At 33.1% G+C, this 27,630-nt stretch overlaps 2 protein-coding genes across 3 annotated transcripts; one reads left to right on the top strand and one right to left on the bottom strand.

Moving 5' to 3' along the window:
- The first annotated feature begins 570 nt into the window (after positions 1–570).
- On the top strand, positions 571–4,526 carry LOC125058049 (BPTI/Kunitz domain-containing protein-like). Its single transcript, XM_047662057.1, has 4 exons — positions 571–710; positions 2,179–2,367; positions 2,763–2,917; positions 4,143–4,526. The coding sequence occupies exons 1-4, from the start codon at positions 602–604 to the stop codon at positions 4,311–4,313; spliced, it is 624 nt and encodes a 207-aa protein (XP_047518013.1). The 5' UTR covers positions 571–601; the 3' UTR covers positions 4,314–4,526.
- An 893-nt stretch (positions 4,527–5,419) lies between these two features.
- LOC125058048 (transmembrane protein 135-like) lies at positions 5,420–25,678 on the bottom strand. Of its 2 annotated transcripts, none has more exons than XM_047662056.1 (10): positions 25,635–25,678; positions 14,981–15,150; positions 14,024–14,157; positions 11,207–11,333; positions 9,982–10,133; positions 8,985–9,075; positions 8,567–8,719; positions 7,316–7,456; positions 6,299–6,465; positions 5,420–5,634 (listed from the first exon to the last, which is right to left on the bottom strand). In XM_047662056.1, the coding sequence occupies exons 2-10, from the start codon at positions 15,137–15,139 to the stop codon at positions 5,580–5,582; spliced, it is 1,179 nt and encodes a 392-aa protein (XP_047518012.1). In that variant the 5' UTR covers positions 15,140–15,150; positions 25,635–25,678; the 3' UTR covers positions 5,420–5,579. The 2 variants fall into 2 exon arrangements, with proteins under 2 accessions (XP_047518012.1, XP_047518011.1); XM_047662055.1 differs by lacking the exon at positions 25,635–25,678 and adding an exon at positions 23,543–23,666.
- Between the last annotated feature and the right edge of the window lie 1,952 nt (positions 25,679–27,630).

The following is a 27,630-nucleotide window of genomic DNA, read 5'->3' on the forward strand; positions in this document are numbered from 1 at the left end:
TTATATTCCTAACATATCTTCCTTTTTCCCTCCCTTTAAGTCTCGGAAATCTAAGGTTTTAGATTTGTATGAATATGAACAAGACTTAAAAATTAGTTTGCCAAAGAACTTTCACTTCTGACATGTGAACTTTGTACGTACGCACTTTTTTTTATTAGAGATTTTTATCGTTATCTTGAGTTATAGTTCCCCATGTTGAAATCACCACACATGATGGGCGATATCCTAGGAAGACATTTCATGAATAATGATTCTTACTTGTAATAACTCTCTATTAAAATAGGTCACAAAAATTAATGTATCAAAAAATATAGGACCTCCAAGATAACATAGATTATATTAAATCTGTGCAGATTATCATATTATCAAATACTCGATTTGGTCCAGCCTTCTTCGATTTTTGAACTTAGCAACAAATATTGTGATTAATTTTTATTTATATATAGATATGTATTTTCCTATATTTGCAAAAATGTCACAAGTATTTTAATACAAGGAATGAATATTTGATTTATAACAATAAAAAGCAATATAGTTACAATCATAAAATTTTATTTGAATTTTCTCGAACAATAAACTCAATTGCACGAAATGTTAAAAAATGTTGCTAGTTTTAATAACGCTTTTCATTCAAAATATTTTGGCGCTTAAACAAAGATATCATACGTACAAAGAACCGGTTACACGTGTGACACCTTACGTATCAGAAGGTAAGGTAACATAACAAATAAATAATAGTAATAGTAGACGTTTTTGACAAAGTAGTGTGTTTTGAATTCGGATGGGAGCGAGGATTCAAAGTAAGTTTAATAGTCTCACTCCCCAGGTGTCCTTGTGTCTTGGACTTAGAGTGTTTCAAGAAAAGACCGCCAATGCACTGGCAAAATATCGGTTGTCTGTAAAGTCGGTTTACTGACGATAGTTGAACGTGACAACGTCATAGGAAAATACTGATGCATTTTAAAAAAAAAAAATTATTTTATTCGTTTGATAGATATTTTGTATGGATATAGAGAAGGAGGTAAATAGAAATCACAATTGAATTGATCGATTACAATATAATAATAATACGATATATACTTTATATACAATAAAGATGTCGAACGCTGCCGAACGCGGAGGCCGATTGTGCCTTTGTCGCTCGTTCCGCGCTCTCGCTTGCAATTTAAGCTTTAAATAGAACGCCTCAGAGCGAGGTAACGCCGCATGCGTCATGCTTTTTCGTGCAGCCGGCTCCCTAGAATTATAAGACGTTGTCACGTCAAAAAATCTTTATATCACCTCTTTCAAAAAATAACTTCATCTCATAAAGTAGAATTACGTGTAGGTATTTATCTCCTCCACTACTAGAGGCAAACATTATTTTAAAGTATTTTCTTTTTTTAATCTAATTTGAACAAATAAAAACAGACACGGTTTTGGTGTTACTTTGGCATTGAGAGTGTCCATGGGCGGCGGTATCACTTAACATCAGGTCAGCCACCCGCCCGTTTTCCCCCTGTTCTATAAAAAAAGTAAATATATGTCTACCCCACGGCCTCTGTATCTGTTCTGGGACATACGTACGACTAGAAAGCCCCTTACTCAACTTAATGTGGCTGGGTCCGGCGTCCAGAAACCCTGTCAGATAACACAAGATTTACAGTGACGATATTTTGTGCACAACAAGAATAAAATATATATTTACGAGTAAATAGTAAGACAACCACTAATGATAAACAGATTCCCTGTTTTTACGCGCTTTATATTAGCTTCACCTGTAGATATGTATGTATGTATGTATGTATGTAACCGACTCCTTCGGACTCGATTTTGACCCACTTTTAACGGGCAGATTTAATTCAAACTTTGCGCACCTGTCAAAGATCGATGACAATGCAATAATCCGGAAAAAAAAATTGTTTAAAAAAACTAGAACACACGCTTTTAAAGCACATTAAACTAAAAAGTGAAAAATAATTCCTAATTTAGGCTGAAAATGGTAATGAAAAAAAATACTGGTATTATTGTGAAAAAGCGTGGGGCGCTCTGTGCCATATTTTTCGTCCATCGAGCAACTAAACTATTATTTATTTAAAGTAAGGAAATGAATATGAAGTCGACTCCAATAACTCATTAGGTTCAGTCAACCTTACATGATTGACTGAACCCAAGTTTCATAAATTTGTATATTTTCAGTGATCGACAAAACATGTCTTTTAAACCCAGACAAAGGGCCGTGTCGCGGTGAAATCATTATGTACTACTTTGATCCAAAAACCAAAGACTGCTCAAAATTTTTTTGGGGTGGTTGTCAAGGCAACGGAAATAGATTCGATTCAAGATACGATTGCATTCAAAATTGTTTGAGGGCTCCCGACGGTAGACGTGCGTATTAAAACTTATATTGGATTGATTTTACAAATCATAACATTATTAAGCTTAATTTAAGATATATTGAAACAATTTAATCTTAGTTGCATTCCTCACTTTATTTAAAGATTTGTGTTTAAGTATGGAACAATCAGGTCTATATTCCGAAATAAACATACTTTTATTCAAACAAAATCCATTAAAATAAATTCCACTGCAGCCCTGCGATTCTGTAACTCACTTTTCGAACTCACACAGCGGTTTTCGCATCGGCTGCTTCACGACTGATTTGAGAGCGACCGCCGATGCCAAAACCGCTGTGTGAGTTCGAAAAGTGAGTTACAGAATCGCAAGGCTGTGATAACTAAATAAAACCGGTTCATAATATAACGTTTTCATACTTTTTCCAGGACAACGTCCGAGATGGTGCAGCCTCACGTTTGACTATGGATTTTGTTTCGGATCCCTCACGCGGTGGTATTATGATCCCATTTGGAAGGTTTGTAAAGAGCGAATATATTCGGGCTGTGGTGGAAATAGAAATAACTTCTATAATAAAGAACAGGTGGGTTAGAAACAGTTCAATAATAATATTTTTCTATAGTTACTCGTTCTCGTATGCTACATTGTATAGCCCACTTTCCATGACCAACAACTATATTGCAGCAATCATTTACAACACATGAATGTTCACAAGCATGTTCAATGTTCATATGTTAAAATTTATTTGATTTTCCTAGTATACTTATATACTTAGCCACTATAAAAATAGTGCTAATTTGAAACAAAAACTGAACTGCAAGTGAATGTTAACATAAGTGTTAGGCTTTATAACACATTCTCTCATGATTTTTAATTAATATACATTAGTATTTCATTTAAGTCCAAAATTGTTTGTTAGCTTTTGCAATAATACAAATAGGGTTAATTAGGTATCATGGCGATTGCATATAGCTGATATTAAGCGAGACTTTTACAATGATTAATTTATATATTGTATTTTAAGAGCAGTGTTGGCCTCAGAGGTTATATCTCTGAGGTCGTAGGCTCGATCTCAGCTGTGTACCAATGGATTCTGTATAGGTGTGCACTGTGCATTCGTTTGTAGGGTGAAATAAAATATCATGCCTTAGACTCATAAAGTTGACGGCGTGTCAGGCATAGAAGGCTGATCACCTCTCCTATTAAAAAAGTACACATGTCACAAGTGAAACTTTTTTGGCAGACCAATTTTTTAACTCTTGTTCATATTTATAAAAATCTAAAACTTTAGAATTCCGAGACTTAGAGGGAGGGAAAAAGGAGGGAAAACATATCTTATGTTAGGAATTTAACTGTCATTAAAATATTGAAAGTGTCGAAAATTAATACAAATTAAAAAATTTATTTTTTTATTTATTGCTTCGATAATAAAAAGACGTGGCATTTTAATTTACAATTTGTCACTTTCAATTAATTATTTTGCATAAAATATAAAATACTAATATTTCATAAATTCCCATCAAGAAATTCTATAAGGTAATTCGCCTTTCTCACTCTCTTAATCGGTCTCCCTTTTCTTCGACAAAAACGCTGCACATCTTCGTGATGCCAATATTATTATTACCGTGTTCATTCATCATTCATCCGTAAAAATTTTACCCTCATGCGCCTAAAGAAGTTTCACTTCAAAAAACAAATGATCACGAAATAGATACAGAAATCTGAGGTCGAGACATAAAAGGCATCATTGATTTTTTTTTATATGGCAAATTCGAAGGTTCGCTTACTGTATATGAAATATTTTTCAGTGTGAATCGATATGCACTTATCAAACGGGTGTTTTGAAAACTCAGAGGAAGAAGAAAGATCGAGTTAAGAAAATCCTAATCATAAACCCTATAGGAGCTACATCAAAGCGAGGGAAGTCTCAGCGAAGTACTACTAAACTCTTGAATATAACAGCTAATAAAACTCAATAAAGAACTTTATGAAAATCATTTTCAAAAGGGAGCTTCGAAATGTATATTACATGAGATAAAAATAAGTCTTAACATCTTTGCTTCTATTTCTGTAATCCTTCAAAGCCTATTATCGTGTTATAGTTATTTTTTCTTCTAATATACTATGTTCTTCTAATGTAGTGAATAACACGCAGTATTTTGGGGTCATCCATAACAAAACATAAAAAACACTACAGTTCTTTCTTGGATCTAATTCTTATTTTATTTCTATTAAATTTCGTAGTTAATCTTATTATTTGTTTATTTTGTATGGACATGTAAAAGTAAATGAGTAGAAATGAATAAACCTTTATTAATGCAGGAAAACTTTTTTTTTTTTTTCTTCATTTACATTTGTTGTCAGTTTTCAAATCAAATGGTCTACAGCGGATGAGAAAATGTAATACATAATATGGATAAAAAATATTTATGACTCTAACGTAAATTAACTATTAATACATCTAGTATTGTGTTAGGCGCGAAACACACAGTCGTACGTAGGCACGTTGTTAATTATACTCAAGCGTCGTGGCACAGGCACGTCACCAATATCTTCGGTGTCTCTGCACATTAATGAGTAGCAGCAAAGCGAGCGCATCTTCGTCATCTGAAGAGGAAGACATGCTATCACGATAAAGTCAGCCTGCGTTAATGACTCTTTGTGCCGTCTCTTCGCCTCTTTGATATAATTTAAGTCGCATCCGTGCCTTATCTGTTTCACGCCGGCTCTGCGCCTGCGCCGCGCCTTCACCTTACGCCTTTTCTGTATGTTTCGCGCCTTAACGAAGTATGAACAGTCTGACTACAATATTTGTCCGTAAAATCTTAGCTTAACCGATTAACTGGTAACAATTTTAAGTAGTATTAAGTATTAATATGCCGTTGATCCTATTACTAATAATAACTAAAATTTCCCCGGTTTTAACCCAAACATTCAGCCAAATGCTTTGTATAAATTAAAATGAATTAACAGAAATGTATGTGCACCATTATTAAAACGGCAGCCCAGCTTCAAGGATATTACCACAATTACGCAAAAACATTTTATAAAAGACTCGACATTATTGTAAAAATGAGAAAACTAATAACATTATCACAGTCACCTTTAATGTACGTCACATGGGCACAAAACAAATTATCTTACCATGTACCATAAACTTACTTAACTACAAATGCTTAATTTTCCATACGCCATGTTTAGGCGTACATTTTTATTCCATTAAATCCAAAGCTAAATCTTAATTCTCACACCGAAGCTATTTTCAATATTTCTAGTAGTCGTTTGTAAATTTTATCAGATCTGAAAAAAAAAATAGATATAATTTTAAGTGATTTTGGAAAAAGCCTGTTTTTCCTGTGCCAAGTCCGAGTACGAGTACGAGTACGAAGTACGAGTATAGCGACTTGAGGATACATTTGTATCAATTATTAGATTATAGTAAAAAAGTTGAACACTGATTTTAGAAACATGAATAACTGCTATATTGTTAACTAGCTGACCCGGCAAACGTTTGTTTTTCCACGTATATTATTTCTAGGAAACATTTTTTAGTTGAATAAAAATAACTATCTACAATAATAAAAAATAAGGGTTGATCGTAGAGGGGTGAAATTTAGAAGTTGTGAGTATTTTTATATTTAATAAAAAAGTAAAAACAATTTTTTTTATCTAAAACATAAAAATGAAAAATTATAGGTGGACCCACCCTTAACCCTTAAGGGGTTTGAAAGATAGATAGTCGCCGATTCTCAGACTTACTGAATATGCATACACATTTTTATAAGAATCGGCCGGTTCGGAGGAGTATGGGAACCAACATTGTGACACGAGAATTTTATATATTAGATTTATAGGTGCGCCATGAGCAGTTCCTAAAATTAGCGCATACAAACAAATAATACTTTAAAGCTTAGAAGAACTATTAGTATGCGATGATCAACCGCCAAAAAACGTTACTACATACCGTCCGTTAGTAACACTCTTCATTAGATTAAACACGTAGGACGGACACACATCCGGGTGCATGAAACGCGTATGGAAAAGTATTCCTTGACAAATACAGTACATGATGAGAGGCAACTGTAACTTTTCCGATAGAATTTTCTTTTCATATAACGTTGTTGAGTATATCTGTAAAAAATATAAAATTTTAGAAAGCATTTTAAATACTATTAAAAAACTAGCTTCCAACTTTATACGCTTTAACTTCGGGTATTTTGCCAAGATTATTTGCCTGAATTATTACCTATGTGACTATTGTTCACGTGAAAAAGCTTATATATTTACGGTTTTACTATGGATTATATATATAATAAATATGTCAGGGAATGGTCCGATTATCGGGAAATGTTCTGATCGAGTCAATTTACCGTTGATTTTTATTGTTGCTTTGGTTAATAATTGAGATTCCTTCTATTTAACGTAATAGAATGAATCTCAATTATTACTTTTATTATAATTATTACTAAAAATAATGATAACTTATTTTGATTAGATTTGATTTGTTATTATTTAATTGTTTCATAATTTAGAATCAATACCTAACGAATAAAAGTACGAATATTGTTACGACCAATCAGAGCCGAGCAAATGCTTTGAACGGGGTCGAGGCGCCATCTTGACTTTGGACAGTGCGCTCAGTGAACGCAGGGTAGTTCTGATTGAGTATTCAGTGGAACATTGTGGAGATGAGTCGTTGAACCGAGATGGGTCTATGTAATTTGTGGTTGATTAAATTGTGATTAAAAGTGAGATCGGTGCCTTGAACCCGCTGGAAAACGAATCAATCTAAATTAAATCCTGTATTAATTCGTGTATTTTGCGAGCTAATCCATATCGATGGAGTGACGATATACTCTCCGACATATATGTTCATATACGAGTATATATAAACCTTCATCCGGCAAAACCATAATGAATCGCGTTTATAGAATTCAATATCCATATTTAATACAACTTATAGTGATTTTTACTTTATTACCTTAAAAGCGCCTGTCAGAGCTGCAATTGCAAAACCAAGGTTTGGTTTAAAGAGGAACGAAAGGCCGGCTGCGTAACCGGCAGGTAACGCGTACAATGCTGAATCATAACCTCGCTTACGGCATAAGAAGCAGATTACAGCCTGTAATAGAAGATTTACAATTAAATATTATAATAAAATAATTTCTAATAGTTTTAAAATAATTTTTATTGAAATTTACCAACTGTGTTGGATGGAGCCAAATTTTAAGTTTACGGATATTAGGTGAAAAGTAATGTACTATAAGCGTCAAATGCCTTAATTTTGTTATATTAATTGCAAAGTTATTTAAGTTATCTGACAAGATATTATACTGACAATAATGAATTTCAAATGTAATAATTAATTTATAAAAATCCTAATCAAATTCGGTATACAACGAAAATTAAGTTTTAGACCTTTGCGTTTGTTTTAATGTTTTTCTTTTGTTTATTTATTAGTAATCTTACAGCTAACATACATATTATTAAACAAAACGCTTAGACAATATAGAAAGGCAAAACAGATAACATAGATAAACAAACTATATGAAACAGAAAACATAAGTAAGTACATTAATATATAAAAAGAAAAAATAAAAGAAAACCGAAATTTAACATTCCACAAACGACAATTAATACTTAATATTTAATTATATTTTAGACTCGAAAAAAATATTGTTTCAATAAGTAACCAGTCTATGCGTGATGTTGCTTCCTAAAATTATCTAGTTGAAGACTAAAAAATATTTTGTCAACATTTCTAGTATATACTTATATAACAGCTTTTCATATATATTTTAGAGGCTGCTATCGCGTGAATTATATTTATGGGGTCTGAAGAGACAGTTTATTATGAAGCCACATGTGTTCCAACAGAAAATAATACCAAAGTTAAATTATAGTCGACGACTTTTCATATAAAATGCTGGGGCTATTTTCTTGTTTATAGGTAGGTCGATGACATAAATAAAGTATCGATTTAAATATTTTTGAAAATTATAATTTTTTTTAAAAATATTCTAAGAATTTGAGAGTCCGGTGTCTGTCTCATCACAAAATGATTGTTTGGCCAATCAACACTAGAATCACGGGGTTTTATGTTTGTTATCCACGAATCCACAGAGGCACTAGGCAGTCTCTGCATGATAAGGTTAAATATAATATAAATGTTAGTAGCCCATTTATTTCAACTCTCCCATAGTTTTATTTTACTAGTCAAAATATTTCGTACTCTATAAATACCGATATAGCTGCCGAAGAATAAGGCCATGCTAAAGTGCCTGCCCCGAATGCCCGACAGAGCTTTCAATGGCGTCCGAAGTTTCGGCAAAATTGTTTTTGCAAAGGTAAAGGCTAGTCCGGCTGAGAAGTATTTCGCTGATCCCTGAAAATATGCATTAAGAATGTATTGCATTGCATTTTAATATCAAAATTCGTGAAAATGTTTTGACTGCGATTAGGTAGAAGGTTTATTATGTTTTTGGCTGTATATAAATAATTATAGAAGTTAAACATTTCTGTATTGGTTCAGGTTTGTATGCTATTAATTTTTAAATTTTAGACATGCCATAGGCGTTGGTGAATAGCCGTGAATCAAACGCAAATGTAAAATGTTCGTATTGTATTCTCTTATCTCTAACAAAACTCACCTTAAATATATATTGCAAACACGGGCCGTCGTGTGGACAAACATTATTTGTATCATCTGTTTTTCTTCTTACTTTTTCAGGTGTAAATAACCTAAAAAGGATAGCAGTCTAAATATTATATTCATAATTCTATGCCGATATGACCAGTATGCTGAGGTCCTGTGTTTGGTTCCCGGTAATTCAACATTTATTTTATTTTAGAACAGAACCACTAATTTAGGTACATAAAGAAAAAATTCTATGCCCTTAGGGTCCACCCTAAATGAAAAACAAAAATTCATGCTACCCGTAACAGTCAAGCTCCGGTCAAAACCAAATTAATTATATACGACTAGTAGACTCGGCCAAGCGTTGCTGTGGCTAAGATTTTTGTTATATTACATAGTAGTAAACTATTCAAGAGAAACGGCAGGAGAACACCAATCCACCATGCTTTTTTGGTGGTTATGCCATTAAATTGTAGCTAAAGTGAAACGTTGGTATTTATTTTGATAAGGATCAATTCCTAGGTACGAATAAAGAGCCTTTTGCTAGCGATGGTATTTTAATAAAAAAAAATATTAAAAGGTATTGTGACGTAACGATAAAAGATAGAGACATGCTGTCGTGTCGTGCTTTTTTATAGATAGTGATGTGTCCTGAAAAATTGTAATACATCATTTTGTTCTATCATTAATAGTTTTCGCAGCGCACGCGATTGAAGGAAGTTTTTTGTTTATTTTTTTACACCTGGGTTAGATTATTCAAGTTTTAGTAAGCATCCCTATTTTTTTTGAAAATATAGCCTATGTCACTCGGGAATAGTGTAGCTTGCCAACGCTGAAAGAATTGTTGAAATCGGTCCAGTAGTTTCGGAGCCTATTCATTTCAAACAAACAAAAAATCAAATCTTTCCTCTTTATAATATTAGTATAGAAGAATATTTCAACAGACCGAGAACAAATTGTGGACGATGAACACAGCCCTATACAATTGTTTATGAGCTTATATAACTTACCAAAGTAACGGTGTTCGATTCTTCTTCTCTCCTTCTAAACGCATGAGATAGAAGAGGAGAGCACTACCCAAGGAGAAGAGAAGCATTTGTTTAGATGTACCGAGTGATATGTATCCAGAACGCTGAAGGCTCCGTAGCCAGTACTCTATAACCTGAAAATTATATATTGAATATCTTACTATATATTTGAAGGCGCATTGGTCTAGTGGTTAGTACCACTGACTGCGAATTCATGGGTCCCGGGTTCGATCCCCGGCTGAGACAAACATCGATGTGATGAGCATTTGATGTTGTGCTTAGGTCTTGGGTGTTTAAATATGTATTTATATGTCTATCTTTCTATAATATATATGTATATCCGTTGCCTAGTACCCATAACACAAGCTTCACCAGTTTAATGGGACTAGGTCATTTGGTGTGAATTGTCCAATCATATAAAAATATTTACCTATAACTAGCTGGTGCCCGCGATTTCGTCTGCGCAGCCCTGCGATTCTGTAACTCACTTTTCGAACTCACACAGCGGTTTTCGCATCGGCGGTCGCTCTCAAATCAGTCGTGAATCAGTCATTTTATGATTTGGCATTCTGAAAAGGTGGGACCTTGTAGTTTATTGTTTATCAGAATGCCAAATCATAAAATGACTGCTTCACGGCTGATTTGAGAGCGACCGCCGATGCGAAAACCGCTGTGTGAGTTCGAAAAGTGAGTTACAGAATCGCAGGGCTGGATTAAAATAATATTTGCTCAAATGATGTAGAAAGACATATTTTATCTACTTTAAATACCAGAAGCGATAAAAGTATCTATTATCATTTAGGAATCAATTTATTACTACCAAATGTACATTTAAAATAAATTCTAAATTTTATTGTATGGTTCACTATTTTGGCTATAATGGCTTACACATAAGATATAGATATATACTGTGGCGGGGTTTACATAGCATAGAATAGCTCGCATGTTTACTTGATATTTCTTCTTCTTTGGCCAATTTACACAATATCTGTATAAATTGTAGCCTATGTGTTATTCTGATGTATAAGCTATATTATTGTAAAGTTTCATTAAAATTCATTCAGTAGTTTTTACATGAAAGAGTAACAACCATCCATCTATACTTACAAAATTTCGCGTTTATAATATCAATAGGATATTTTAGAAACAACTTTTAATTAAGTCTAAGTTATAATATATGTAAGTCAAAATTGCTAAATTAACTTACCAAATTACTAAATAAATTGATAACTAATCCTCTTCTTGATGGAGGTTCTAGAAGAATAAATACCCCGTTTATCATGTTAGGAATCATCAGATATGTGTAGTAGTTTATCTTTCTTCCCATTAGTAATCTGAAAAAGAAATTTGTATCGTGATATCTTTATTACACTCGTAGGGTGGAAGATAGTATAAGATCCCGATATACAACGACCTTCACCGAGATGCTTATTAAATGAAACGTATTTTATATTTAATTTAATATGTCAATAAATATAATCCATATGGGTTGCCTAGCAAATTTCAGTCCAGAGTATGTTTAATTAATATTTAAAAAAAAAAAATTTTTTTATAATTTGCATGTAGTAATTTTTTTAATTTTTTTCAATCAATATTTTTAATCAGGGTAGTATTATATATGTATCACTATAACTTTCTTTTTTACTAAAGATGTATATATACTTTAGTGTAACATAAAAAATATACACATAAATAATTAATTGATTAAAAACAACCTAACGATTGCATATTCTATGGGCTTCATACTTTCGATTGGTATAGAATTTATCTAATAATCATATCGGTGAAATGTTTAAAACATTTTTTTTTTTAATATTAATTAAAATACTCTGGACTGAAATTAGCTAGGCAACCCATATGGATTATATTTATTGTCATATTAAATTAAATATAAAATACGTTTCATTAAATAAGCATCTCGGTGAAAGTCGTTGTATATCGGGATCTTAGACCAAGAAGGAAGGTGTATTGTTCTTCCAGCCTAAAGGGAGGATCTCCGACCAGTACAACCACTGAATGACCGGCCCGAAGGCCCCAATGGTAAAAAATTTTTTAGGAATGTAATCTCGCTGTTGGTCTGAAGGGCTTTGACAGCTCAGCTCAAGCTGTTTTAGCGAGCGTAGGTGGGCCGGAATGGGCTTTCGTCCGCAAATAGCGTCGGCAGGACGGTAACTCACTGGAGTGAGTAGTGCAGAGTAAACCCCAGTGGCTAAGGTCCAGAAGTAGTACATATCCTTAGCAGCCGGATTAACTTTATGTACTTTAACTAACTGTATGAAGTCATCGCACTTATTTGTAATAAGCGCAGATTTGTGTATCGCTACAGTGGAATTATTTTGTTAAAACAAGAGACAGTAGAACTATTAAAATTTATTTTAAGTTTTTTTAGTGTAGTGTACGTTCCTTATTCGATAATTTCAAAGACACGTAGGAACGTTGTTGTTCGTCATAAGGTTTCATAGTGATTACGATGTGAAATAAGCAATGCTGAAAAAGTAACTTCTCTTATCTCAGAAGTACCTATTGCTCTGTCCAAAATATTTTAGCCTTGGAAAAACTACGATAGCATAAATATCTAGGTAGGTAGGTGGTATTTTAATGGGGCCCTTGGGGGCCTATAAATAGTACCTGTATAAAATGTTTGTGTATCTATGTTATTACCTAGTTATTTAGTTATTATTACTTAGTAACAATATATTATTAGGTGCTATGTTAGTAGTGAACGCCTTATAAAGTGCACTTTATAGAATCTTTAAATTACTGTATCTGATCTTCTTCTTAACTGAATTACTACGCCCAACGCCTAGCGGAGATGCCACTAGAGCGTTCACATTTCACATACTATGAAATCTATCCAAATTTTAAAGCAAAAGCAAATCGTCGAAACAGAACCTCGTAGTATTGAAAATCTACTACTTGGGGTTTTTTGAATTCGGTTAAAGAACTCACTGGCTTCGCCGGTTTTCTTAGTCAAACTTTACTTAGTCTTTAGAAAAACGGGGTTCACTGTAATTCTTGTACCATAAATCCATTAAAATTTCTCCAAACATCTGTATTATTATTACGCAATTGACAAGATGAGACTAACAAATCAGAAAACAATACTCCTTAGGGATGCTGGTATATTATTTAAGACCTACTTCTCCGGAGATTAAATAGGAAACCGTATAGGGCGATACCACTACTACACTACTATACTAAAACGGTATTTAATATTTTTATCCCATTTACAAAGTGTTAAAGCGAACGTTTGCAAATGACGACCGCCATATATTTTGATCTTTATTTATTGATTCTATTCAGTTTTTTTATGGTAATATTATGCTATATTTTTAGTTATCAATTTCCTCTTATGTTTTATTTGAAAAATATTTTCATCGCACGGATTCTTTTTGAAATAGGAAAATGTATCGCAGGATAAAACGGGTGTGTGTTTAACCTAATACTGAAAACTCACTTGGGAAATACATAAAGAAACGAAGTTTCTACGTTCTAAATCATTCCTATATTTATTCATAGGTTGGTATGATTAGAACAATAGATAAACTATTTTAAATTAATAGAAAACGTCATATTTGCATATTATTAACTAAAAAGAAAATTCGGTATTAAATTTTGTTAACCTTTGTGGGTCTGTCGATTAAGCACCAGTATAAAACGATGTTAAAGAAAAATAAGAAAACATACATAAGTACAAACTTCATTGCGAGTCCCATTCATTAGTTAGCATATTATATATAACTAGCTGATCCGGCAAACGTCGTTTTGCCACGTTTATCATTTATAATAAAAAATAGGGGTTGATCGTAGAGGGGTGAAAATTAGGAGTTGTATGTATTTTTTAATGCTGTATCATAAAAAAATAAATCCCTTAACATTTAGAGGGATGAAAAATAAATGTTGTCCGATTCTCAGACATACCCAATATGCACACAAAATTTCATGAGAATCGGTCAAGACGTTTCGGAGGAGTTTAACCACAAACACCGCGACACGAGAATTTTATTTATTAGATATACCTTACCTAAGAAAGCAGCTAAGTGATATACATGTTCCACTGATGAGACCCCCTAATATCGTTGACCTAATATAATACTCTCCAGCCTTTATCAGCTCATTCTTTTCCAGAACCTTTTTTCCGCGTAAAGCATTTTGAGCCTGGAATAAGAATATGTAATTGTTAAAAACATTAAAACAGAAATAAAACCTTAGCGGTTTAAGCTCTGGTAATTCCTACGTACTATATACGGAAAAAATAATGCCTGTTATGGAGTCTAATCATCTAAAAACATTCTAAACACATTTCTCTTTACATTGATTAATTAAGTATAATGAATCATAATAATAAAAAACATTACTATTGAGAATGGCTATTTACGAGAAAAATTATAATAACATCTGGTCAGTAGAAGTAGTGTTGGTCAAGATGATTGAGAGTGCGCCTCTTACTTCAAAGATCGTAGGTTCAAACCCCGGGTTTGCACCGGGATTTTCCTTTCTATGTGCACATTTAACACTTAAAATGAAGAAAAGCGGCATAATTTAGAGCCAAAAAGTCGACGGCGTGTGGCAGGCAAGAAAGCAGCCCTGCGATTCTGTAACTCACTTTTCGAACTCACACAGCGGTTTTCGCATCGGCGGTCGCTCTCAAATCAGTCGTGAAGCAGTCATTTTATGATTTGGCATTCTGAAAAGGTGGGAGCTTGTAGTTTATTGTTTATCACACCGCTCTAGCTCAGCTCACACCGCTGTGTGAGTTCGAAAAGTGAGTTACAGAATCGCAGGGAAAATCACTTACTTGCCTATTAGAATTTTCACAGAAACACATACAAAAATCTGAAGCCAAGACCAAGGGTTATAGTGCTAATATTGTTCTTATATCCATTTATTGAAGGCACAGATGCACTCCTAACATGAGGCTACTTTTTGAATATGTAAGGGGTACCATAGAATTTGTTCTTGTGGGAAAAACCGTACATACCAAGTGTATAACAGCGTAAAACCGAGCGCTACCAATAAACGAATCTATGTATGTCTGTATTGATGATGACCAGCAGCTTCTATCCCATGGATGTAAAATCTCACTGCAGTGAAGGTCCCGGCACGCACTCTCGAACATGTGTTTGCTGATCTCCGCCATTTTCAGGTTACCTTAAACAAAGTTTAAAATTGTAAATTATCACGAGAAAAACTATGACAAGATGGCGCTGGCTCTAAATTTTTCGACCTTAAGAATCGCTCTGCTACGTCTTTTAATAGTTTGTAACTATTTTTATAATATGCTTCATAATTGCATGTTTGTGCGACAATAAATAATAATTAAGGAAATAATAAAAAAAAACCTAGGTAAAACATTTTCATAGACCGAAACTTATCAGAACGCGCGAATTGTGATTTTTTAAATACTACGCGCTTAAATTTGAAATCACCAGTACTGTTAAGAAATGATTCCAATTCGACAAAGACATATCACAATAATAGATTGTCACTCTATTGCTATTAATATTAATTCCTCTTGTTAAAATGTTCTAGACGTTTGTTGGTTGTCAAGGTGAATTTTTCTAGTTGCTATGGTGATCTTTCTTTGATAATTATTATCCAAAGTCCACTGTTTAATCTGATAGAGGAACAAAATTTGATGGTTTGGTAAAACATTTCTATAAGATTATTAAATATATATTTTTAACGATCAATATTAACAAAGTATTCCCTCGAAAATTAATTTTGTTATACAGTTGAATCACAATTTTAGTTAAAATATATTATAATTAAGTTAAGTAATGCGCGGATAATACATTTTATAATTGTTTTATAAAAATGTAATTAAAAACATAGACTTTCGTAAGCATTAAAGTGTGCAAAATGGGAACAGAGTGGATGATTGTTCCATCAGAGTAATTGAACTAACGAAGATGTAGGTGCAACTATTACACATCTGGGTCACCGCTAACTTGTGCATGCCTCGGGAGTTCTAGTGCAATAATATTATTGGAATATTATATATATATATTGCGGATATTTAAATTCATTATTAACTACCTGTTCTTGAGAAGAATTCTACTCGCATAGACTTACCAATAGATAGCCAATAGATAATATAATTCCTGGGGTACATAGGAATATACATTTAAATCGTAAATACATTTAAGTTTTGTGTACCAAAGTAGTTGCAGGAAACTATATAGCTACTGTACTTTCGGAAATTCTTACAACTTAAAAACTTATATGTAATTCAACTATATTTAAGTCTGTCTATATATAAAATTGTATTTTGATATTTTATTTTAGATTCAATCTGTGCGAAGTCAATTGACATTTTTAATCGTCATTGTTAATCAAGCTAGATTATTGATATATTCGATTGTTCAATTTATTAAAAAAGATCTTAATTATATTGTTATAAAAAAAAATTGTGATAAAAATATAATACATATTGCTGAGTTTTATTAAATGTAAAACTCTAAATGTTAAGCCTAGGCTGACTAATGTTTATTATTGAAAAAGTTAAAATTCACGGAATTCGGACTGAAAATATATTAAATAAAACTGTTAAAACTTATACCTTAAACGCTTAAAGACGATAATATAAACAATATAAATTTTTGCGTAAAAAAAAATTTAATAGGATATATACATTAAATTGGTATATAATAAATTTTTTATTGGATATACATTAAATGTAAATAATATTCAATGTGTGACAAATGTATTCGCTTTACAACATCCTTGACAACGCCAACATCGTCCAATTCATAAAATGCAACAGGCTCAAGTGGTGGGGAATTGTGCACCGAATTCTGGATGACAGAAATCAACCCGGTAGACCGAGGCGCTGGTGGGATGGCGTTGTCAAGGACCTCGAAACAATAGGGGATCGATGTTGGACACAAGAAGCACCAAAAATAATGCGATGACGAAATATAATTGAGGAGGCTAAGGCCACAAGGGGCTGTATAGCTATTGATGATGATGATTATGTAACAAATCAATTATCATTAAATAGCTCACATAGTTCGCATGTGCTCGCATCAATGTCATGAAGTCATTGGCAATATTATAAAGTTCAAAGTAATTTATTTTGATACTTATCATCACACTATCATCTATTTGTAAAAAGCTTCATTTTACATACATTTATCGGTAATTTTCTATCTCTGTTACCATGGTTACAGATATCAGATAGCTTAACTTCTCTCCTTTACCATGTACAGTGACGTAAATGATAAATGTCTTAAGTGCACTCGAACCGGGCAATAAAATAGCGAGGTTGTGGCCTTAATTTACATGCACTTCACTTTTAAAGCGTGCGTACTGAGATCGATAGTTCTTCAAGTTCTTTTGAAAAGCATGCAATTAAAAGTATCAACGATATGCCATATATAAAAGGCGAAGAAAATCTTGACCTTGTTCAGAAATAAAAAAAGACGATAGTAGAAGTATTTAATTAGAACCAAAACAGATATTTTTTTGAATTTGAATTTAATGACGTAATTTATTTCTCTTCTACTCAGGAGGGTGTTGCATTTTACTTAAAATAGGTTATTTTAATATTAATTCTACATCCCATTCATGCATACTTTTGAAACAACTTGTGTGAAGTTGGACTTAAAAAAGACTTTTACAATTATAAGGCTTTATTGGACTTTACATTTTCAACATACTTAATTTTGATTCAGTATTGTGGTGGCATTACTATTGCAATCATAAATAAACATGGCAACTATCATTCTGGCATTTGACGTTCTTAATCTGTGCGTTTCCATTCACTACAGATAAAACCTCTGCTACAGCTTGACCTCGGGTAGCTCAGAGTCTCCCGGGTACGTTTCCGCATTCTACCGGTGGTGCTTTGACGGTACTAAAAAACAGCATTGGTCGTATTTACACTTATTTCTACAGGAAATAATTATTTTACATTTGTAGTCGATTCTTATGAATATATTTTTTTTTTAATTCTTGCTCTTACTCATTAGCTCAAACAAATTTAATTAAAGTTAGGTTTATTAAAATAAAGAGTATCAATTAATTGCACGAAGTTTATATAACATAGGAGTTTCTATTATTGGTTTAATTATAATTGGTTATAATTTTTACTAATCTGTGATCGTGCTCCATTTGTGTATTTAGCGCCATTCATACAAAAGTCAAAATGGCAACACAATGTACACATATGAACGTCAAAACAGGAATACATGTTAATGCTTCTAATTTTACATTTACTGCCAGTTCTCAAATCAAGGGCGTTTGAGCAAGAACGGAATAGAAGAACTGACAATACTCCGCCACCCTTTTTAATCGCCAAGCTTTTTGTTTTACACTGGAGCTGCAACCATTACTCCATGTTCCACATGACTTCTTAAGTAATTATATTTACGCATATTAATTAACTTTAATTTATAATATTCTATCCCAGAAGAAACCTGCTCAGTAAGAGGGCTGCGTGCAATGAACCCCATGAGAGCTAGAAGAGGAATATAAAATCCTCAGGGGATATGTAAATGAATTTCTACCTCGCATATAAAAAAAAAAATAAAGCAGTAGTGACTACATCGTAGATAAACGTTTATAAGCTAAGTAGCTCTTTAACTAGAATTTGTTATCTACAGTAAATAGCTTGAGTTCAATTCAGTAACTGATGTTGCAAATTCTTAGAATTTTGTTCGCTAACATAAAACTTGTATACTAGGAACTCGAGGAAGTTTGTATAAAATGAAATATTATATTCAATCTCACGGCGTCGGGACGTGACGACCCATCGGCCACTCACTAGCGCAATCAGTCAACCCCTATCTAGTGGGAGTGCCATGCTGTGGGCTTCAGCCAAATGGGCAGGCACGACCGGGGAAGTAATACTGTCTCTCAAAAAACCAACGTGAAGTGATGCAATGGGTTCACGTTGTTTTTCGGTAAGACTCCCCCCACCTCAATAAATATGAAGGTGCGGAACTAACAGAAACTCCCTCACGCGGTTTCATCATCGGACGTCAAGGCAGAATACAAGATACCATCCATACGGACGTCCGGATCCGGACGTCACTTCGCGACGTGGTTCCAGAACTGAGTGTTTCTCAAGGCAGTTTAGCCGCGTACCACCACTATGTGGAACAAGCTGTCCACTGAAGTATTTCCGAACCAATTCTACTAAGGGTCCTTTTAGAAAAGAGCGTACCGAATTTTAAAAGGTCGGCAACGCAGTTGTCAACCTTCTGGTAATGTGAGTGCCCATGGGCGGCCGAATCACTTAACATCAGATGAGCATCCTGCCCGCTTGCCTCCTCTTACATTAAAAAATCCAAATGTAGAGTAAAACAAGATAGAGGAATACCGCGGTAAAGAAATACACCTCTTTATAATATCATAGACGCCAGATTTATTCATTTTGATCGATCCTTATAACGTTAAAAATTTATGTTTATTTTGGTGGCTACATAACTTGAAAGTTGTGTAGTACTTTATAAATTATCACAGACTATTGTCTGTAAAGTGACGCTACAACCCCCAGTTATTAAATCGTTTGATTTTAAAGACCGGCAGATGATCAGTATTCTGTGCCTGACACACGCCATAGATTTTTGGATTTTAGGTATTCTGGTTTTCTCGCGATATATTCCTGGACCATACATGTTACATATGTAGTATTTTTATAACGTATATATATATATTCCATTTATTCTCAGCTAGGGTAAAACGCCAGGCGTGAAGCTAGCTATAGCTAGAATCCTTATGCTTTATAGAATTGCGTGGGGGTAGAGGTAGAGGCTAAAACTGCTATAAAATTAAGGAATTTCTTATCAGGCGTTTATATCTTTTTTTTACTTACTTCTTAAACATCCCTATGTTTCCTACAATAACACGATTCTACACCAAAAAGCTATTACGAGTATGTATGCTTCCGGCATATTCCACTTTATATGTGTTTACTATAAAATATAAGGGCGGAAAAGGTTTTATATAAATATCCCTTGGTACGTTAATACTCTACAAAATAGTGCTAAAAGGCAAAGTTACGCGTTAAACATAGGAAATGTGTATTCTTATCTTTCAATATCCATACAAAATAAAATTATCTTTGAAATGTAATTAAATACAAATACCAAGTTTTAGGTAGCTAATTTGCATCAGAATTCAGTAAATATAAATATTTTTATCATAATAAATAACAAATAGAAGCTAATCCTTCAGATATCAGATATATTATCAGATTAAATTAAGATTAAATATTTTCAAATTATTTCTGTATCTCCGTACTAAAATGACATTATGGACTTGAATAAAATTCAAATTGTCTTATTGTTGAGAATTCGTACGCTATTGAAGAACTAGGTTATCAATGTGATAAATGCATAATCTTCACTTTACAACATAAATTACCGGTTAATTCAAATTAATTACCGACTTATCCTTCACACTGTCATAATATTGGTTTTATTTTAAACTTTACTTAAAACGGCGTTTTTTTTTAAAGAAATCTCGCTGTTGGCCTTAAGGGCCTTTACAACTCAGCTCGGGCTGCTTTGGCGAGCGTAGCTCTGCCTGAATGGGCGTGTTTCCCACGACTAGCGCAAGGGCGTCTCCTGTGAGACTCGAACCTCGGCTTGGGCCGTCGCGGGGTGGTCAATTGCCTGAAGGGCAGGACGGAAGCTCACTGGAGTGAGCGAAGTCCGCAGTAAAAGTCCTCGATAAAACGGCGACCTCTACGCTTTGTTTTTATAGGTTAGTTTGAAAGCGTGCGTTTCATAATCCTTGAATGCCTTGAGTTTGAACCCTGGTGCACAGTTGTATTTTTACACAACACAATATATTTAAGTTTATTGTAGCATAGGTCATTGTAACAATATAAAATAGAAAGATGAATAAACACTTCTGCGCTCCTATAATCGATACTATACGTGGGTAACACTGAAAATGTTTAGAATTGGACAGTTAGAAACATTACTTATGAAAACTTTTTTTTAATTTAAATTTTAGAACTCTTTGGTAACCTAATATAGTATATTGCATTCAATTGTCATTTGTTTTTGTGAATTGGCGGCAAATCTAAAACTCTTGCTACACATAAAAATGAACCTAACGCGAGAACATTTTCGGTCAATGATTTATTATGATTTTCGTTGTGGGCTCACTAGACAACAAAGCTATGAAAGGCTGCGAATAGCATTTCTTAATGAAGCCCCATCTCGTGCCAATATTTACAATTGGTTCAACGAGTGTAAGCGTGGACGTAGCGATCTCAATGATGATCCACGTGAGGGACGTCCTTTAACAGCGACTACTGAAGATTACATCATTGCTGTGCGATGCATGATAGAGGAAGATAAGAGAGTGACCTATAAGCAGATACGGGCAAGGCTAGGCATTGGTATGAGTCAAGTTAAAAAAATATTACACAAACATTTAGGCGCCAGGAAGTTTTGTACCAGATGGATTCCCTGTACGTTAACCGACGACTAGAAACACGTTCACATGGACTGGTCTCCATCACATCGTCACAGGTGATGAAAGCTGGAAATATAGCTACTAACCCAAAACTAAAGATAAAATTCGAGGTATTCGCTTTACGAGCCCTGAAGATGCGGTGAAAGCGTACGAAAATGCCATAGAAGAGACCCCTAAGGAAGAATGGACTGCTTTTCTCAGTGGTTCCATCGAATACGACGATGTGTAGAGAGTAACGGAGAATACTTCGAAAAACAATAAAAGTATTGGCAAGTTTCTACATTAAGCCGTTTTTCATTTTCTAAAAAAATTCTAGGTATTTATGCCCATTTATAAGTGGCGTCACAGTTAAGCAGGGTATTTTACCTGTTAATTACGTTGAATTTTTAAAGTACTACGTTTGAATTTTCAGATAATTTAGATATATAATATTAATGTAAACATTATGGTGCATAAGAAATGCATATGCCTAGACTTGCAAATTTTTTTCCCGTATTTTAAAATCCAATACGTCTTACTACGGCTCTGTATTAAGATTTTATTGCAACATTCATATTTTAGAATATTATCTGTTCAAAATTGATTATTATCATGAAATTCTTTTTACAGATGTGACATTGGTTTGAGCGTGTGATTCATTCCTGAGGTCGTAATCATCATATCATTCATTAATTTAGGTATATATTGACACTTTTGAACGTCAGTAAAAAAATAATGCCTCTAAATTTACATTGACTGCCAGTTCTTAAATCAAGGGCGCAGAATGGACTCGAAAAACTGACAATAAATTCTTCGACACTCTTGTTATTGCCAAGGTTTATTTAAAAATGATTGTAAGCACCTGCAACCATTACATCATGGTCCTCATCAACAAGGCATGGTCAAATAGGAGCAGTCACTTTTACATTATTGTGCGAACAACAGGCAAACACGTGGTATTAAGGGGGATTCAAGGCAGAAAATAATTAATACATAAAAGTCAATACACCGATCGAATTCCGACCAGTCACCACCGAACCCGAACCATGGACGCCACTTCAAGCAATTTCAGTGAGTATGATGGTTATTGCACTGGGAAGAATATGGGAATAAACTAATACTAATAATAATTCCAGCATTTAAAAACAAACACTAAAGGATGAACTATAGTATAGTTATAGTAGTGAGGAAACCATCAGTATAACATGATAATAGATACGGTTAAGACCTTGGTCATTAGCTAGCTTCTTAGAATTTTTGTAATATAATGAATTAGTATAATTAATTGAAGATATAAATATATAATCGGTAATTACATATTTGGTCGAAATGATTTATGAAGTGATTACTTAAATATGATGAAATAATTTACTCAAATTTCACGTATAATTAAATTTTGAATACTTTTGTAATAGTCACTACAATATAAATAAATAAATTAATTATTTTGTTCAATGACAAAGGCAATGAAATATATGTAAGTGAATAGTGATTAAGCATTCTAAAACAATGCTGTTTATAAATATTTACATTGCAGAAGCGAATGTATAATATTTTTTATAGTTTTGTTACAATCGATGTTTTGCAAATTGTATTCCGAGAATTTCGAGATTAAGTTTAAAGGTAGGTTGGTTTGGTCTGGTTTTTCAAATGGTCTTAGGTACTTAACTATAAAAGATATTCGAATTTTACAAATCATGTAATTGCGAACACACAAAATATTTATTTTTTTTATAATTTTTTTTTATAACTAGCCTGCGGGACGCCAAAAAGGGCAGTCATCGCAGCCCATAGAAACAAAATGTTTAGTGGGTGCGTTGCCGGCCTTTGAGGGAGGAGTACACTCGAATTTTGAATAGTTATATATAGGAGTCGATTACAAAGTTCGCAAAAGAAAATGACTTGTGAAACTGTGAAAGACTTCCAGCCATCAAGGTGATGTTGATGAAATTTAAATTAAATTAAATATAAATAGAATAAATAATAAAAATAAAATTAATAATTTTTAAATTTTAGTCCATTATTAATATAAATAATTTAATTATCGTTGTATTATGCAAAAGAAATTTCGCCTACAATGCATCTTTTTTATCACGTTTAATTTAGATATTATAAAAACAAAACTTACATATTATTTTCTCAAATATCTCCAGGTAACTGCGTAATTAACAAGTAAAACAATTATGTATAATTATTCACTGACATTCAACTCCCGAGACGCGACCTCAAACTGTATACTCAATGACTCGTGCGCATTGTGTATTTGAATCAATACTTGGGATAGGATATTGTCAATTGTTTTTTTGAAATGCAACAGAAACCGAAAACAATCAGCAAGTGATATAAGAGCAACGTTGGCTAGAGCGTGCGAGGTCCTGCGTTCACGGCTGTGAAATAAAGGATTTTTTAGCAATAGCTTATACGGTCAATTAAAACTTAGTCAGGTATGCCTACGACCTAAAAATCGACTTGACAAAATTCAATCAAGAAACAGATACTAAGACCACTGGTTTTTGTACCAGAAACCAAAATTAGCGTTACTTCCATAATAGGCTTATCTGATAAGATAAAAATCCATAGTACTTAGCTAAAAGTTGGCGGATGACGAGCTATTAGCGTTGGTAAACTAAAAAAATCCATCTCATCATGATTTTCGTCATTTATTTATTTACACTTCGTTACCATAATATACAAAATCATACATATAAAAAAAGCAAAAAAAAGCAGGTTACATAAGTTATTAGGCAACGGGCGGCCTTATCGCTAACAAGCGATTTCTACCATTGCATTTTAATAGACAATAATTTAAAGGGGTAAAAACTGCGACATATGAAAGTTGAAACATACCTCGACTAACAGGTGGACAATTGTTTTTTTTTTTAATTTTGGAAATAAATTGTAATTCGTAACAAACATTCAAATATTACCTTTATAAAATTATATATTAACGTCACGCGATACAAATAATTTATCACACTAAATGTGATCGCATATAAATTTTTAATTTTTGAAGTTGTTCGGTTCATGTACCCAATTATTTAAAGTATTCAAGGGGCAATCAGATAGCCGAAACAGTTCTACAAACATTTGTTTATACAAAATAAAAATTCTACTCTGTTCTATATAGTTCATGAAACATGAACATATATGTTCAATTAGTTACACACAGTTAACGAACGAGCGAAAACAAAATTCAGTGTTACAAATGTTTCGAAATAGGACTTGTTTGACTAGAGAAAGTTGCCTACAGGTACATTTATAAAGAAGGTTTAACAAAATATCGCATTAAATTATTTCGTTTCTGTTCATAAAACAAAAGATTAGACTTAACTTTATCCTGGCCAACTAGAGATTAATGTAATATTCAAAAAAATTGTATAATAAATAGTGCTCATTAGTTTCCGGTATCACGTAATGGGGCATGGTACAGTATAATATATGTTGCATAGTGAGGCTTTTAGTTTGGTGTCGAGACCACCATATTTTACGATATTTAAATCCAAAGTGAAGGCCAGTTTTTGCTTGTGTTTACAACTTAAAAACCATATTAATCAGGATTAACAAATTATTAAATTTAATCTTATACAAAAACAACGAGCTGTAACTAGTAATACTTAATAGTAATTACGTATCAAAGATTACAGTTGAATATTTAAAGGCCTTCTTTATTTAATTTAAAGTTCATTACTCTATGCAAATAACCGTTGAAGTTCAAATGAACAATATTTTGTCAACTTACGGGCCATTTCATCGGTTTATATACTGCGATTTTTAAACTCTATTTTTATAACATAAATTGCGAAGTTTGGTACCTTATAACTTAGTATAGTTTCAGCAACAAAACACGAAGGAGACGATTAAAATTCGCGTATTTTTTTAATTGATAGAATTCCTTGTATATAAAAAAAGAAAAATGAAACGTCCTTATAAAAAATTAACAAATCATACAAGTATACAAATAAAGAAACTTCAACTGAGATAATATATTTTGTTAAAAATCCTTTAAGAAACTTATGATTGTCCCAATTTTATTAATTAATAATTTTATATTATGCTTACTGATCTATATCAAGTTTTTATAAAAATAGAAGTATTTTTTTCTTAGGAAAAAATGTATCTTCCGAATTAAACGCGCACTATTCAATAAGTAAACACACTTACTTTAAAAACGTGACACAATAAATCAAAATTTAATTTGAATGCAAACGATTTACACTTACCAGTGTCGCAAACACATCTACATGCTTCAGTGGTAAGTGACTGACTGAAAAGCAAACATTATCTATGCATGATAATCGTTTTGATAAGGTTAGGTCATAGTACTAATCATGTTAATCACACCCTATGATATGATAGACAAATATGTTATTTTTATCTGTCGATTCTTTTTTTTTGTACCTGTCAAGTCTATATGTTAAATCTTTTTATTATATATGAAACTGTTCCTGGATATAACCAATATTCAAAATGTATATTGTATTTGACCTTTCTATTATGAATATGTAGGAAATAAACTGAATAAATAAACAAGAAATTTTGTAATGCTAATATATGTAAAATGTAAGTAATTCAAAAGTATTAATACTTAATAGTTTTTCATAATATCCTGAATTTAATTTAATCATCAAAGATTGTTGGTAACTTTTAAAAATTAAAACTCTTCGATCAATGATTACTATAGAAACGCAGCAACAAACTAGGTCACTGATCCCTGTGTTTGTTCAATTAACGAGGCGTTATTAGTTATATACAGTGACCGTTCGTGTAATGGTTAGATCGGTCTAAACATGCGTTCCTATAAAATAAAAATTATATATGCACCCATTTACAGATGAAACTGTGAATTGGCGACTTGCCAATACAATTATTATGGTCCTATGGTCTAAGAGCCAGTGCTAATTGTTGCGACAATTAGATAATCACGAGGTTATCATGTTATCGATATACGGCACTTATTTTAAATGTTTTAAAATAATACAATTTTTTTCTAGAAAAAAAATATAAAGGTTTAGTCTTTCAGTGTGGCAGGCAGCCGAGGTGGTTATAATGTGTATTGCTCACTCTGTCCTCTGAGTAGCAGTGGGATTACCTTTTTGTTTTGGAATGGAATCTGATCACTGTTGGCTTGAAGGGCTTGGACAGCTCAGCTTGGGCTGTTTTGGCGAGCGTTGTGGCCGGCCGTAATGGGCTTTTCTCGCGACTAGCGCAAGGGCATCTTCTGCGAGACTCGGACCTTAGCTTGGGCTGTTGTGGGGTCAATCGCCTGAAGGGCAGGAGGTTAGGTCTGGAGTAAGCGAAGCCTTCCCGGTGAAGGCAGTTTTTTACCCTAATCTGATTTGAGTTTGCTTAGCCGCCCGCGGCTTTTAATTTGTTTTTAGCTATCGCGATTGGATCATCCGTGTCGTGTCTTGCCGTTTCGTCTCCTACGGGCCTTTTTAGTCGGGTAGTAGTGGATGGGATTACCTGGAGTGAGTTGAGTCCTAAATACCTTCGTACACGGTCTGTATAATATATATATATATATATTATATATTCCATTCCATATATATATATATATTCCAAATGAATAGTATATTATACTATTCATTTGGAATATAGCTTTAAACACTTGAATATTTAATAAATTAAAAAAGGGCAAAACATATCACCATCTTTCAGACTATTAGTAAGTGGAGTACGCTAAACAACTCTAAAGCTCACGGTAGATTACCTTTGTGGGAGATAAAGTGTGCCAATTTTTGAAGAGCTATTTGTTTTTACTGTTGCAACATATCTGTAATTTGCTAGTTTTCCGGAAAATAATTTCATGAGAAATTTTAGTACCCTTACATGTACAGACCGGCTGAGAAGTAATATTATTACTGAAGGGTAGAAAGTGTTGCTGTAAAAATTACCAATCTTATTTTTCTATAATATATGTCTAGGTAGTAAATGCATCTTAGCCTATTTTTTATGTATTAAAACAAATACAAAAATTGATGAAATGGTGGAACAAAAATTGGTCACAATTTCTCCATCCACCATAGATCATTCATTTTTTAAAAATTATAAATTACTACTAAATACCCTAAGTAACCCAGAAGAGACTAACACTAGCGACTCTTTTATCGTTTTTAAGGCAGAAGTGCAACCTGACAAAATTGTCAGTGCACAAGGAATAAAACCCAGTAACGCCAGGATGCTGATGAGACCACGTACGATACATGTACGTTACCT

Source organism: Pieris napi, chromosome 17 (genome assembly GCF_905475465.1).
Source record: "Pieris napi chromosome 17, ilPieNapi1.2, whole genome shotgun sequence".
NCBI lineage: Eukaryota > Metazoa > Arthropoda > Insecta > Lepidoptera > Pieridae > Pieris > Pieris napi.

Coding starts and splice junctions, on each gene's coding strand:
- LOC125058049 (XM_047662057.1), top strand. CDS start 602: ATGTTGCTAGTTTTAATAACGCTTTTCATTCAAAATATTTTGGCGCTT. Junction 711..2,178: donor GACACCTTACGTATCAGAAG/GTAAGGTAACAT, acceptor GTATATTTTCAG/TGATCGACAAAACATGTCTT. Junction 2,918..4,142: donor ACTTCTATAATAAAGAACAG/GTGGGTTAGAAA, acceptor AATATTTTTCAG/TGTGAATCGATATGCACTTA.
- LOC125058048 (XM_047662056.1), bottom strand. CDS start 15,139: ATGGCGGAGATCAGCAAACACATGTTCGAGAGTGCGTGCCGGGACCTT. Junction 10,134..11,206: donor TCAATTTATTTAGTAATTTG/GTAAGTTAATTT, acceptor TATAATTTTCAG/GTTATAGAGTACTGGCTACG. Junction 9,076..9,981: donor AATCGAACACCGTTACTTTG/GTAAGTTATATA, acceptor TATCCTTTTTAG/GTTATTTACACCTGAAAAAG.